This window comes from Phyllobates terribilis, unplaced genomic scaffold, assembly GCF_046119375.1.
Source record: "Phyllobates terribilis strain yellow unplaced genomic scaffold, ASM4611937v1 Scaffold_4__5_contigs__length_816908805, whole genome shotgun sequence".
Taxonomy (NCBI): Eukaryota; Metazoa; Chordata; class Amphibia; order Anura; family Dendrobatidae; genus Phyllobates; species Phyllobates terribilis.
Genome location: NW_027362764.1, coordinates 654281366 through 654297633, shown reverse-complemented (window position 1 = coordinate 654297633; position 16268 = coordinate 654281366). Strand labels below are relative to the sequence as shown.

At 40.9% G+C, this 16268-nt stretch overlaps 1 protein-coding gene across 1 annotated transcript in view; it reads right to left on the bottom strand.

The window, feature by feature from the left end:
- Window positions 1-15237, bottom strand: part of PI15 (peptidase inhibitor 15) — a 78426-nt gene extending 63189 nt beyond the window's left edge. Inside the window, exons 1-2 of the mRNA XM_073679456.1 lie at window positions 15064-15237; window positions 14451-14781 (exon numbers count right to left, since the gene is read on the bottom strand). Coding sequence (XP_073535557.1) covers window positions 14451-14723 — 273 coding nt within the window. The 5' untranslated portion in view covers window positions 14724-14781; window positions 15064-15237. The remainder of the gene's footprint in view (window positions 1-14450; window positions 14782-15063) is intronic.
- Between the last annotated feature and the right edge of the window lie 1031 nt (window positions 15238-16268).

The window sequence follows — 16268 nt, the reverse complement described above, 5'->3', positions numbered from 1 at the left end:
ATTATCATGAACAAAACGCAATCAAAAAGATGAATGTAAATAAAAATGTTACCTCTGATCGCAGCATCTTGTCCCACAAAAAATAAAAACTCCCATACAGCTCCATAAGCGGAAAAATAAAAAAGTTATAGCTCTTAGAATAAAGCGATGCAAAAATATTTTTTTCTACAAAATAGTTTTTATTTTGTAAAAGCGCCTAAACATAAAAAAATATATCAATGTGGTATCGCTGTAATCATACAGACCAGAAGAACAAAGAATATGGCGCTCCTTCCCTTCTGAGCATTCCCATGTGCCTCAAAAATAGTTTTACCGCATATGGGGTGTCCGTATACTCAGGAAAAATTGCACAACAAATTTTGGGGTCCATTTTCTCCGGCTATCTTTGTAAAATTAAAAAAATTGGAGGCTAAAGCAACATATTTGTGGGAAAAATATATTTTGTTTCATTTTCACAGTTCTATGTTGTAAAATTCTGGTACTGACCACACATCTAGATAAGTTCCCTGAGGGGTCTAGTTTCTAAAATGGTGTCACTTGTGGGGGGCCTCCACTGTTTAGGCACATCAAGGCTCTCCAAACGCAACATGGCTCCTGCTAATTATTCCAGCAAATTTTGCATTCAAAAAGTCAAATGGCACTCCTCCCATGCCCTGTCATGAGCCCAAACAGTGGTTTTCCCCCACGTATGGGCTATCGGCATGCTCAGGAGAAATTGCACAACAAATTTTGGGTCCATTTTTTCCTTGTACCCTTGCAAAACGATAAAAAATTTTGGCTCTAAAGTAAAATTTTTGTGAAAAAAAGTTAAATATTAATTTTTTTCTTCCACATTCCAAAAATTCCTGTGAAGCACCTAAAGGCTTAATGAACCTAATGGTGTCACTTTTGGTTATTTTCTGTCATAAAGGCCCCTCAAAGTTAATTAAAATATGATGTCGTTACAAAAATGGTTTTGTAAATTTTGCTGGAAAAATGAGAAATCGCTGGTCAACTTTTAAAACTTCCTACCAAAAATAAATTGCTTCAAAAATGATGCTGATGTAAAGTAGACATGTGGGAAATGTTATTTATTAATTATTTTGTGACATATCTCTCTAATTTAAGGGTATAAGAATTCAAAGTTTGAAAGTTGCAAAATTATCAAAATATTCGCCATATTTCCATTTTTTTCACAAATAGTGAAGTCATATCGAAGAAATTTTACCATTGCCATGAGGTACAAAATGTCATGAAAAAACATTCTCAGAATTAGTGGACGGTTAAGCATTCCAGAGTTATAACCACATAAAGTGACATCAATCAGAATTGTAAAAATTGGTCTGGTCATTAAGGTGCAAACAGCCTTTGGGGGTAAAGGGGTTAAATTACCCTGCAAAATAAAGTACAAAAAAACTAACCTAACTTTACTACTTACATGTTCTGCAACAGTACATGCCCAAAAATATAATGGGAAGTACTCATTACACAATAGACTTGAATATACAGTATGTAGTTGCTAACAAGTGATTAGCTTGAACATATTAGCTTCAACACAGCCTGTTGCCGCTTGGCCAAGTCAGTGCTGCAGTGCTGTCAGCTTGTGACTGATGTGATCATTTCGGGGATAGAGGAGGAGGTGCAGGAGCTGAACAATGTGATTACATTGAGGTTATATTGGTGACACTGTTTTTTATACTAAAGAAAAATCCTATTGTTTTGGGGGTTTTTTACGTTATTTTTTAAGACAAATGCATTCACCGGGAAATGTCATTTTAACATTTTATAACCTTATCTGGCAATGTAGTGTGTGACACATCAGACACATCCTGTTTTATTTATGATGGAGGGACTCTGAAAGTCATAAAGCCTATTTTTATAGGGCCATCAGACGGCCCTTACTATTGTTAGAGAGCCATCAGTCGGCTATGCTTTGTTGTTCCCATTATTAAAAAGTGGGTCTCCTATACTGTTATTGTGTATCCAGTGACTGCAAGGGCTGCCAAAAATTTGGACACAACCCAATACCCCTTTGAAGACATACAGAGGAGGGTCTCAGTAAAAAAAATGTTCCCATTATAAAGGAGCGGGTCTCCTATAGTGGTAATGCCCATGCTGTGACTGCAAGGGCTGCCAAAATTTGGGAAAGACACAGAGCAGGGCAACAGTAACGACAAATTCCCATTAGAAAGGAGAGAGTCTCCCATAGTGTTGGCATATGCAGTGAATGCAAGGGCTGCCAAAAATTTGGAGGCACTTCAATGCCCCTTGGAAGAGACGTGGAGGAGGGCCTCATAAAAAAAATGTTCCCATTCAAAAGGAGCTGGCCTCCTATACTTGTAATGCACATGCACTAAGTGTATGGGCTGACAAACATTTATCCCTGGGGGGTATACATGAACATACTTTATAAAAATTAATTTTTTACAGGCATCATAAACACACTTTATAAAAAATTATGTGGGTGTTGCATCACGGACCATGGTCACCCTTGTGATATGGTGGTGGAGGATGAGGAGATGGAGGAGGACAAGAGCAAATAGCCAAAATCAGGAAGCGTATACCCATGTGTGGGTGTGAAAAGGTGCATGGGAATGCACCTCCCAAGAAAAGACACTGGATTTGAGTTTATGTTGCGCTGCTATCATTCGGTGGTGTTGAGAAGTCTGGCCCAATCCAGCCCTTGATCATTTTTATAAGAGTCAGCCTGTCAGCATTTTCAGGTGACAGGCGGATGCGCTTATCAGTTATAATTCCACCAGCGGCACTAAAAATCCGCTCTGATAAAACTCTGGCGGCAGGGCAGGTCAGGACCTCCAAGGCATAGAGAGACAGTTCATTCCACGTATCCAGCTTGGATACCCAATAATTATAAGGCACAGAGGAATCACGGAGGACGTTGGTACGACCGGCGAGGTACTCCCTCAGCATCTTCCCAAACTTTGCACTCCTTGTGAGAGTACCCCGCGCCTCAGGGCCTGTGCGATGGGAGGGTCTGAGAAAACTCTCTCAGAACTTTGACAGTGTTCCCCTGCCTATGCTGGATTGAAGTTGTATCTCTCTCGCCTGTACTCCTTTGTTGTCCAACGAAGTGTGCCCTCTGCCGCCAGCATTTTCAGATGGGAATTTTTTTAATAGTTCCGCAACAAGGGCCTTCTGGTACAGCCCCATTTTAGTAGACCTGTCCGCCTCAGGAATAAGAGATATAAAGTTCTCCTTGTAGCGTGGAAGAAGGACTGACACATAATAGTATCATAGTACTCACACTATTCCCCAAAGTTGATTGTCCTCAAGGTAATGCCCAACGTAAAGGACATAACCACATAGATAGCAATCATTGTAGAAACTATTCTATTCTATAGAGCCAACGAAATGTAGTAGCCTTGCATTAGTGACAGTCCCACTATCACACTGTAGTATCAGAAGTGCAGTGCCAGCCAACATATACTTATACAGTGTTGCTAGTCACATAGAGCTGCCTCCAATAGTGCCATCCACGAACTGGCTTAATCATTCCCACAAGTCTACAACCATTGTAATAAAATCAAAAACCTACAAACCATTGTAAGATCTATTGTATTGACTCTTTTCATTTCATTTCCCAATGTGGAAATCTGATAAGATTTTAATATCTGATCCTTTCAGCTAGGGTTTCCGTTATTTTATGCATTCAGCTAATTTTATATTAAAGGCCTAAGAAGCACACATTTGGCTGACTGATGGTCCATGTCAATTTAACAGTTGATCATATTTGACATTCCACTCCGCAGTCCAGGATTCCTACACTTCCATAGGGAGACATGCTATGATATCTTTACTATGCTATGCTATAGACAGGGTTGACCCTTGCTATGCTTCTGATTGCTATGCTACATAATTTACACATGGCATGTGCTGATTTGTATTCTATAGAAATGTTTGACTACTTAATTCTAAGTGTATGACAAATGCTATAAATTATAATCACATTCATATCTATGTATGATATTAATAGGACATGATTTGTTTTGGAGCACTGCCCACAAAGGAATATTATGCTACTGCAAACATGTCATATATTATGATAATCAGTGTCAATTAGTGGAGTTCGACGTAAAACATCTGTTTTATGTTATATCCAATCAATGTAAAGCAAATATCTGAAATTCACTGAATGGTCGTACTCAGCAACAATATACAGAGCACTGTCATTTAATAAGGACACTGGCAAAAAAGAAAAGACAAAATTGAAAGCAAAACACAACTATAGCAATTTTAAAGGGTTTACCTGTGTCTTATAATAATCTACACCTGTTTATTAATTTGTGCCAATATACGGTAAACCATTTTTGCACATATCACCCCCCCCCCAAAAAAAATGCCCCTCGAGACTATTTACCCTTCAGCAGTGCTCCTAGTTGATAATGTGCAGTGCAGCTTCTCTTAGATTGTCAGCGATGGTGGGATAGCAGAGCTATGCTGGCAGGAAGCAGAGTGTATGCTACATTTAGAATACACTCTATACCTCTGTGCCCTGTATGCTCCTGTACAGTACTCTGCTATCCAAATTTTGTCTCCTGCCATCTGCATCAGTATAGCTGCATGTGTGGTTTGATATAATAGTTTGCTAGTTCCTAGCAGAGGTCAGCTCTCCTGCAATTCTACACAACAAACTTGAAATAACTAGGGATGCGGAGCTTAAAAACAAAATTGAGCTGTGTTTGTTGCCTGCTGTTGACACATCAGTAATGTGAAACTGTAAATGCTGCTTTATTGATGCATATGGCAAAAGATAATCATCTGCCATATGTATCAACAAATCAGCATTTGCATTTTCCCTATTTATCTGTCAGAAGCAGGCAACAAACTCATCTCTGCACTTAACACTCTACATACAATCTCTATTGTGGAGGACTGTTGGGGAGCTAAGTTCTGCTAAAAAACAGCTAATAATGATGTACACCACACAAGCAGCTATACTGATGTAAATGGCAGAAGATAAAATTGGTCATGCAAGGTACTGTACAGGAGCAGAGAGTGTACAAAAGTAGAAGGTGATTGAAGTAATGACTCTTTAAGGCTATGGCTCTTGAGAATTTCATCATTTAACTATCACAGTAGAATCATGTGTTAAATTTCCAACTCTAAAGCTTCAATGCTTGTGTAGATGAAAACATCGCAGAGAACTTCACTTAGCACCAGAAATAAATCATGGTTTTGCTGCCCTTTTCTGCTTATAAAAATTTTCACATGCCATTATAGTATGCTCATATACTGTCCTGATTCTCAAACTCTGTCATTTGCTTTCTACTGAGTGGATGGTTTAGCTTCATTAGCATTCTGATAGTACTATAGTTGCTGGAACTCCCATTCATTTGTTTCACAGCATACATTTTTCTTCTCTTTAGCAAATGTTTTGCCTACATATAACTAAAAGCCCACCTCTCGTTTATGCCTGTGTGCAAAAGAACAGGATCAAGAAGAGGAAAACCAAACCCTACTTTCTGTAAGCCATTGTGGTGCGTCTGCTGCTAGAGATGAATTACACTTAGAAACAGGTAGTGAACAGTTAGACAGTAGTGTTGAGCGAGTATGTTCTATTAACCCTTTCGCCGAGTATGCTCAGGCCGAGCTCCGAGTATTTACAGCTGCTCGGTGATAAGGTTAAATCGCTCCCATGTGCATGATTTGCAACTGTTTGACAGTTTTATTACATGGGAGGAATGTATATTTCTTACACATTCCTCACATGTAATAAAGCTGTCAAACAGTTGCAAATCATGCACATGGGAGCGATTTAACCTTATCACCAAGCAGCTGTAAATACTCGGAGCTCGGCCCAAGCATACTCGGACAGAACATACTCGCTCAACCCTATTAGACAGAAGGAACACACCTAGTGTCCAGAACTTTAGATTTATTTTTCAGGTTAAATGTTATCATTTGGAGTAATTAAAGTACTTTGCAATTTTGTTAGTCTTGCCAGTGACTACCTATTCCTCGTCATTCTAGTTATCAAGCAATTCACAGGTTATCTGGCCTGCTGCCTGTGCTTCAGTCACCTTGAATGAAATGGAGCCAAAGATGCCTCTGGGGTATATAATCCAAGACATTTTTCAGAAAACACTTACCATAGACCTAAAGATACCTGGAGCCTACAACCCAAAATACAGAATAAAAAGAGGACTTAATAAGAGATTGCAGGATTCAGTTCTAGATGCCACGTCAGTAGTCAGTGGTGGTCAGACCATAACACTGCAAACTTCTTACCATCTACTACATCCACAGCATCTCTTCTGATTAGTATGCTCCATGATTTTATTATGCTGCAACGCTACAAATGCATGGTGTCATTGGTTCTTACTAATCAGAAGAGGTAACGGGTTGCCACAGATAGTGGGAGTTTTGCAGGACTTTGGTCTGATGACCTCAGACTATTGACATCACCTCAGGAGCAGGGTCCTTCAAATCTTTTTCCTCCTTTCTATTAAGAACCGATGAATTGAAGCGAGGACACAAGTGAAATGTAGCCTGTTACATACTGTATGTTGATAGATAGATGCACTTACTAAACAGATTATCACTCTTTGTGTGCAAATGTTCATATTTTGCAGACTATTGATTACCACTGCATTATACCAGTAAAAATGTATGTAAACTTACAAACATTTTTTATATATTGCATGACCTTAAGGCTACGTTCCAACAATGCGCTTTTGGTAGGTTTTTGACTCACTCTGCGTATTTTTTTCTGCGTCAAAAGCGCAGGATCTTATAGTTCCAGCAAAGTGGATTGGATGGGATTTATAGAAATCTCATGCCCACTCTGCTTTTATTTTACTCCGCGTAAACTGACCTGCGGTGCATGTTTCAAATCCACAACATGCCAATTTCTCTTGCGGGTATGCTGAATTATCTGGGCAGATTTTCCCCATATATTTGCAATAGATGAGGAAAATCCGCAGGTAAAAAACATGCATGCGTTTTTAATGCATTTCCACGTTAGAAACGCATCAAAAACACATGTAAACCGTACTAGCCAGAAATTTTTGACAAAGCCAAATATCAGGAAGTTTCAAAAACAAAGCAGGTTTATTTAAAGCATGGCAGACCAACAAGAGACAAAAAACGCAGCGTCAAAAATGTATATTAAGAAAAACTCAAAGAAAACGCAAGATTTACATAATAGGTGCAGAAATTCCTCAGTATCAAAAAAAAAAAATCAACAAAAGCTCATCATGGGAACATAGCCAAAGTATACAGAAGACAGGGAGAGGTCCAGGTCTTGAAGCCACCACTGAATGCAGAAGTTTATCCCCAAAGAAAGAGACACTCTGAAAAGATGTTCTCCTGGGATGTTCCACATTCTCTTACCTTAAACATACTTGCTAGAAGCTCTTAAATATCCCCCTAGACCTGTACAAAGCTTGCAGTAAGAGTGGCAGTTCTAGTGCCAGTTATTAGAAAACATGTTCCTACAGTTACAGACCACCCACAGGCCCTATACAAAGAAGAAGGTACTTAATTGGTGATGACATTCGCCGTCTTCCTCTACATTGCTTGATAGACTTCGATGTATCATTGCATAGCAAGGACACAGTACCTGTACCAGCACATGCACAGCGCATTGTGTGAGCTCAATAGAAAGTCTAGGAGCCCGTGCACCGCTCTGTGCACATGCTCAAGCAGGTACTGTGTCCTGTGCAATGCAGGAAACAATAGTATCCAGAGAATGTCATCATCAACTAAGTATCATCCTCATTATATAGGGCCTGTTGGTGGTCTGCAGCTTCAGAAACATGTTATCCAGCTGTTGTCACTAGAACCGCTACTGCAAGCATTGTAAAGATGTAGGGGGGAATTTTTAAGAGTTTCTAGCAAGTCTAAGTGCTTCAGGTGAGAATATGAGACATCTCAGCAGAACATGTTTTCAGAGTGCTTCTTTCCATGGGGCTACAAACAACATTTCATGTAGTCCAGGAAACGAGTCATGTTTGGAAAGTTTATGCCAAGAAAAGCAATAAGTCATAGTAAACAGGGTCGTCCGAGAAGGACCAAATCATTAAAAGTAGAATCAGTCACTGAATTACTGGAAGTCTGTGTATTTACGTATACAGAGAGAGAGAAAGCGAGAGAAAATCTACATCTTCAGTATATTGCCGCTGTCACCTGCAACACTGGAGAATTCTGACAGTGTGCAGCGCGCATGCTGAAAGGATTCAAATGTCTGCAGTCACATAGAGTCAGAGCATACTGTAGCATCGGCGTCTCTGCACCCTAACAGGCAGAGACGCCGTTCCCCTTACCGCCGCGCTCCTGACACGGCGTCCTCCGGCCCTCCTGCTGCTGCTGCCGGCGCACCATCCTAAGGAGTCCCCGGCCAATGGCCGGAGGACCTCTCATATAAAAGGCACCTCCTCCAAAATGGAGGTGCCCGTGCAAGGTTGTAGCTCTGTGTTCTAAACTCTGCTTCAGCCCTCAGGTCCCGCTGCTAGTCTGACTACCAGTGCAGTCCACCAGCCTGACTACCAGGTCCAGTCCGCCAGCCTGACTACCAGGTCCAGTCCGCCAGCCTGACTACCAGGTCCAGTCTGCCAGCCTGTCTACCTGTCTCCGCAAGCCAAGTACACTCTCCAGCCCGACGGTCTGCCTATGGTCCAAACCCGCCAGTCTGTCTATGGGCCAGGCTTGCCTGCCTTACCCGGAGAACGTACCAGTTACCTGCCGTGCCTACCAGCCAGCCTACCTGGAGGCTCCTGCCAGTTACCTGTGGTGTCTGCAAGTCCATCTTCACGGATCACCCGTCAGCCTGCCTGCTGTGCTCATCTGCTGTACCGGTCAGTCCCTGCCTTCTGACCCGTGGGAGTCACCTGCTCTCATACAAGGACTGGTCCAGAGTAGCACCTGGTCCCTCTGCCCGGTCCTTCCCTGGTTCACGGAGTCGATTAAGCCGCCGTGCGACCTTGGTCACTCCGAGTTGATACCTAGTTACGCACCTCTGGTCCCTCCTTGCACCGCAGCACAGAGGTTCCACCACCCCGATCTGTAACACATACTTTCATGGGAAGAGAGGACAACTTTAAAGAAAAAGTATAAATGCTGCTTCCTAGGTTGAAAAATAAGAGCACATACTACATAGCCAATAAATAAGTAAATATCTATTAAAATATTTTTTACATTGGTATGAATATAGAAAAATTGTAGGATTGGAGCGCGTATCCGTTGGCAAGTAATAGGTCCGTGGTAAGTTAAAAATCCATTTATTGAGACAGAAAAAGTATCAAATGCAACCAGATTTTATAAAATCTCTATACAGTATATTTGCTATAATATATATATATATATATATATATATACACACACATACACACACATACAGTGCGGAAAAAAGGATTTAGTCAACCACCAACTGTGCAAGTTCTCCCACTTAAAAAGATGAGAGAGGCCTATAATTGACATCATAGGTAGACCTCAACTAGGAGAGACAAAATGAGAAAACAAATCCTGAAAATCACATTGTCTGATTTGGAAAGAATTTTTTTCAAATTTTAGTGGAAAATAAGTATTTAGTCAATTACAAAAGTTCATCTCAATACTTTGTTATATATCCTTTGTTGGCAAGAGGTCAAACGTTTTCTGTAAGTCTTCACAAGGTTGGCACACACTGTTGCTGGTATGTTGACCCATTCCTCCATGCAGATCTCCTCTAGAGCAGTGATGTTTTTGGGCTGTCGCTGGGCAACACGGACTTTCAACTCCCTCCAAAGGTTTTCTATAGGGTTTAGATCTGGAGACTGGCTAGGCCACTCCAGGACCTTGAAATGCTTCTTACAAAGCCACTTCTTCATTGCCCTGGCGGTGTGCTTGGGATCATTGTCATGCTGAAAGACCACGTTTCATATTCAATGCCCTTGCTGATGGAAGTAGGTTTGCACTCAAAATCTCACAATACATGGCCCCATTCAGTCTTTCATGTACACGGATCAGTGATCCTAGTCCCTTGGCAGAGAAACAGCCCAAAATCATGATGTTGCCACCCCCCATGCTTCACAGTAGGTATGGTTTTCTTTGGATGCAACTCAGCATTCTTTCTCCTCCAAACACGACGAGTTGTGTTTCTACCAAACAGTTCAACTTTGGTTTCATCTGACCATATGACATTCTCTCAATACTCTTCTGGATCATCCAAATGCTCTCTAGCAAACGTCAGACGAGCCCGGACATGTAATGGCTTAAGTAGGAGGACACGTCTGGCACTGCAGGATCTGAGTCCCTGGCGGCGTAGTGTTACTGATGTTAGCCTGTGTAACGTTGGTCCCAGCTCTCTGCAGGTCATTCACTAGGTCCCCCCGTGTGGTTCTAGAATTTTTCCTCACTGCTCTTGAGATCATTTTGACCCCAGAGGGTGAGATCTTGAGTGGAGCCCCAGATCGAGGGAGATTATCAGTGGTCTTGTAGGTCTTCCATTTTCTGATTATTGCTCCCACAGTTGATTTCTTCACACCAAGCTGCTTGCCTATTGCAGATTCAATCTTCCCAGTCTGGTGCAGGGCTACAATTTTGTTTCTGGTGTCCTTCGACAGCTCTTTGGTCTTCACCATAGTGGAGTTTGGAGTGTGACTGCTTGAGGTTGCGGACAGGTGTCTTTTATACTGATAACAAGTTCAAACTGGTGCGAGAACTACAGGTAATGAGTGGAGGACAGAGGAGCCTCTTAAAGAAGAAGTTACAGGTCTGTGAGAGTCAGAAATCTTGCTTGTTTGTAATTGACTAAATACTTATTTTCCACCAAAATTTGAAAAAAATTTCTTTCTAAATCAGACAATGTGATTTTCAGGATTTGTTTTCTCATTTTGTCTCTCCTAGTTGAGGTCTACATATGATGTCAATTACAGGCCTCTCTCATCTTTTTAAGTGGGAGAACTTGCACAATTGGTGGCTGACTAAATACTCCCCCCCCCCCTACTGTGAGATATATATTATATAATATATATATATATATATATTGTGGTGCAGCGGCATTGCTATAGTGATCTAGTATGTCTGTTTAAGCTATTTTCTTCCCCCTCAGGTGACTGGTCACATGACTGTGACATAGATCAGGTCCTGTGCGCACCAAATGTCTGTTTGGTCACATGACTGTGACATCAGCAAGGTCCTGTCTGTGTGTGTGTGTGTGCTACAGGATATATATAAACCCTGGGTGATTTGAGACAGGTGTGTTCCTGTGTTAGGAGTTCCTGGGTGTTGGGACTTCCTGTGTTAGGTGTTCCCGTGTGGACACCGTGTGGGAGGCATGAGGCTGTTCCCTGTGTGTGGGGGGAACACCACTCGTGTGAGGCCTGGTGAGGCCTGGGGAAGCCTGGTGGACTCCTGGAGGGTGAAGCCTGGATCGCTGAGAGTGTGAACGTGATGCCAGTAAGCCTTGGAGTGCCAGAGGCTGGAATGTAAAGGTCCTGAAGGACAGAGCCTGGATCTGTGTGTGAGAGATGCCAGTGGTCTTGGATGGGATAAGGTCTGGAGACCACGTGTGGTAAGCCTTAAGGCCACAGTGGTGGAAAACCTAATGGACTGAGACAGCTAAACCCGGCAAAGGTAATACACAACGTTATATGGACATTGCTATGGACATTGCTGTACGATTACCTTGCTGAAGGCTGTACCTGGAGCAAGTGGGCCTGTGTGCCACTTGGCTCATGAACATTATATGTGTGTCGGCGGGCCACGGAGTGGAACCCGGTAATATGCGGTTTATGATGAGATAATAAACCCATAAATTGAGAAATACCAGAAAGACATTGCAGGTGTGCATTGATTGTCGCAGCGAAGCGAGTATCCCCCAGGATGATGACAAGCGCTGCCTTACAATATATAAAATAGATATATCCACACTGTTACATCGTTTGTTTAGCTCAACATGAAATTTTTTTTTGAAAATTCCTGTTTAAGGAGCTTTTGGAATGTATCTCTCCTGACAGCCTTTACTTTCCAGCAAGTCCAATCATTCATCATTTTAGTATTCAGAGAACCTGGTTGTTTTTCAGTCTAAACCAATTATTGTGCAATATTTTATTTTCAAGTTTAATATGTCCAAAGTGTAAATTATTTTTGAACTGAACCCCGTTCTTATCCTGTCTACTATAATGAAGTTTGTGAATTTAGTCTTTAACTTGGAGAGAGTCCTGAGCTGGTTATTGTAAGAGAAACTCCATGCAGAACAACATTTAACATATTTGAAGTCCCTATAGGATACACATGATGAATGGTTTGTCAACATTGTAGAAAATCACCATTTTTTCTAATTAGATCACATGACGCATAGCTTCCAATTACAGTATTTTAATTTTTTTTCATGCACTAGATCAGCCCCTACCGCAGGACGACCATCTGCACGTGTCAGCTGAAGCCGGTTGAGCAGAAGGTAATTATAACTGAAACATTCACTTACTTACAGGGTGGCAATATAGTTTGCTTTCTAAGAAACCTCTATTAGAAGATTGGATATTTTTCCCACGAAACATTGCCAACAAGATGTCATACACAGCTGGTCCCTTAAGGAGAGCCAGTCCCCTGCAAGCTACGCAAGCAAAGGAAAATGTGTCATGGAGATAAAAGATGCTATCAGCTACAATATAGAAAACAAATTGTAAGGTCTCGTGCACACTGAATCTGGGATCATAAAAACCTCCAACTAATACTGTGCCACTTTATGACACCAATTTCCTATAGAGGCGCACAGTGTTCTCTTTCTGGCAGACTCTGTATGAGATTAACAGAAATAAAACCATGGTATACTTGCGTAGACACATTGCTTACCTTGGTGTTTTACATTGGCGTCATACCGTGACACATGGAGTGTCTTTGGATCAGTAGGTTGAAGCCATAATGACTCCACGTGTCTCTGTACAGGCCATACATATTACATGGCTGAACACACAACGCATAGTTGGAGAATACAAGCACTACGAAATGGAAAAAAAAAAAATTCTGCCTATACATTTTTCTAAGGCTTTGTTCACACTTTGCTTTTTTTCTGCTTTTCTTTTTTTAAATGTAAATAAAAAGCTGCTTTTTTCCAGTACCAGCAAAAGCTACCAGATTTCAGAAACCTCCTCCACACACTTTTTTTCTTTCCTGACTGAACTGGAAAACTGCAGCACGTCAATTCTTTCTGCAATTTTTCACCCATAGAAAGCAATGAGAAAGTGAAAAAAAAAATGACTGCAAAAAATGCAACGACAGCACATTTTTGAAGAATTTTTGATAAATAAAACTTTTTTACACGCTTACTGTAGACAAAGCACACGTAATCCACACGCACAAAACAGTGCAAAAAATCTGTCAAAAACGCCACAATTATGCTGCGAAATCACTAAAAAAATGGCCGTTTTCAACTAGGCATTTCTACTACCAAGAAAGCAGGTTTTGACTGCAGAAAAAATGCAGCAAAAATGCTGAGTGTAAACATAGCCTAATGTATGTCAATTTTGTAGCCATTAAATGTCTACTGAGATCCAGATTGAAATAAATTCTGGTTACAATGTAGCATATCTACTAAGTTTCCTGAGTTTTTTTTATTTTTTTATTACTAAGTCAATCAGACAGGTACTGTTACATAATGACGGAGTGACCACTCATCCTCGGAATCAATTGAGATACAAACAATAGACATGAGCGAACCCGAGTTGTAAAGAGAGACTGACTCTGCTTCCTTTGGCAGCCCCAAATGCCTTACTCCGACAGTTTACAGCACCAAAGTTTGGATCCCCATTGACTTATATAGGGTTCGGGTTCTAGTACAAGTTCGGGTAGAGTTCGGGTACCTGAACCGAACTTTGGACTAAAGTTTAGTCGAACGCAAACAACAAACAGATCTGCTCAACCCTAACAAATAGACAACCAGTTTGGAATGGAACGGATTGGGCAAAATGGCAAGGTGAGAATTGTCCAACCTATCAGATCCCATTTTTACCAAATAAGAATCACTCATCAGCAAATATTAATATTTTTCAAAATATTTTACATTTTCAATTAATGGTTGAAATCTACCATTTCGGGTGACTTTTACCTTACAGCTGTAGACATGAGAAACTTCCAGGTTGAAGGATATTTCAGGTGATAACTATCACCATTGATTTTCCTATTAACATGCATGTTTTAGATAGTCAGAAAAGTGCATAATTATATGTCTGGAGTAACAAAATGTTGGATGCGCTCACAGTAGGCATTAGATTCAAAGAGGAAAAAGCCAACCAGATCCATTCATTGTCAAACATTATCTGTACACAATAAACTATCAAAGAATCTCCCTAAAATATGGTTGACAGAGTCTTGCCTCTAACACAGAGATGAGTAACCTAATTTGGAGCGCCTATAGCCAAACACTTTATATGCAACAGATTAATTTGGGAAAGTGCAAAAACTTTTTAGAATGTTCATGATAACATGGATTTAACATTTTGAATGTAGAGAAGTTTTTTGGGGTCACTCACCATATACTCCATGTTTGCTGCAGGTGGAAAAACCTTACTTCTGACTTGGTTATGGTAGTCTAGGATAGCGATCATGTCATTTTGGGAAATGTAACGCTTTCTTCTGGCCTTTGTGATGTTGGCTGAATCCAGCTGAGCGCTGAGATCAGAGTTTATGATGGTGGAATGACCGGCTGATGATGCCAACTCTGTGGAATTAGGTAATACTAAACCACATGTTTCACAAAGGAGTGAAACCATAAAAGCAGCAACCGCACAACAGATTTCTATCATGTTGGATATTCGAAGTACAGGCTTTTTGCCTTTTAAAGTAGATGATTTTCTTGGAAATCTGTAAAAACAAATATTGAAAAAAAATATAGATAAAAAGCTGAAGAAATATGATGCCAAATAATTCTAAGAAAAAGAATAAAACGGATCAGAACATGATTTATACACGACGAGCTTTGAAATGATACAAATGATATTACACCGCTGAGTTCTTAAGTTTAGCTGTTACCATTTATGTAGAAAAGTAAGATAAACTTGGCAGGCACAGAGTTTAGCAAGAATAAAAAATAAATCACTTTAGTCTTGGATCCTTTAAAGAAAACACTTGAGATCACAGTCTTACCTCTCAACAGAATGTCAATCTTGCAGAAGTCAGCTGTCTGAGCTGAGCAGTGAGGTATGGAGCCTGGTAAGGGGGATGGATCCTCCTGTCATAAATTCAGTGAAAGCAAATCTCTGCTTGCTAGGAACTTCTGGCTGCAGGATTTTCTAAGTGATAACAGCTTTTATATGTTACAGCCTGGACTCTAAAGCCAGAGCCTGTTGCAAGTAAGGTTTTCAGAGGAGGAGTCCACAGAAGAGTCCAGTGATTGGGTGGCATTATACCATAGGGGTGGTAAAAACAATGGCACGTCCAAATAATGTAACAAACTGGAATTGAATGCAAAATACCTGGCCATGATCTTTTTGTTTTTTCATTTGTGGTCCTGTAGTTTGTTGGAATAGAACTCTGAAATGTCAATGCTAGTTGGACAAAGAGGTTCCCTGCAATTAAATATACACAAGCTGATGAATAAAAAAATACTTTAGGACAACCGGTCTAAGCAGTTTTATTAATGTTTGCAACATTTTTTAATTTTTGCATTCAACTTCAGACATCATCATTTCAGAATCACACTCCTAAAGCTGCAACCACTAGGTGGCGCATGCATCCGTATTAATTTGTAGACAGCAAAAGAATTAGAGCAGTCCATCTTTCTATTTTCTTGGCTTCCGATCTTAGAGGGAACTGAATTAAAAGGGGTTGTTCAGTGTTTTAATATGGATGGCCTTTCCCTAGGGTTGGTCATCAATATCAGATCTGTGGGGGGTGCAACACCCAGCACCACTGGTGAGCAGCTGTTCCAGATGCTGGTGCTCACTTGTGGAGTGAAAAAGCACACCTCCATCAACGGCATGGTGGCTACAGCTAGATATGGCACTTCCCCCCTACTCAAATGAATAAGGATCTGCAATACCCTGCTGTGGTCATTATGCAGTTGATGGAACTGTGTTTTTCCACTCCACAGCTGAGTACATTAGAAGCAGAAAGAAGAGGGCTCCTGTGCAAGAACAATATATGGGTCCTTTGCAGCCCAATAGTTTATCATGATGCACAATTTCACCTGTTTTGGAAGTGGTAGAGGCCCCCTTACGTATTGGGCCCCTGTCTGGATGCACTGGTTGCACCGATGCTATGCCTGCCCCTGTAGCACATCCAGCCACAGCTGGCATCGGGAGAGCAGATTGGCGGCATGGGTGCTTCCACCCATCTGGATACGGATAGAA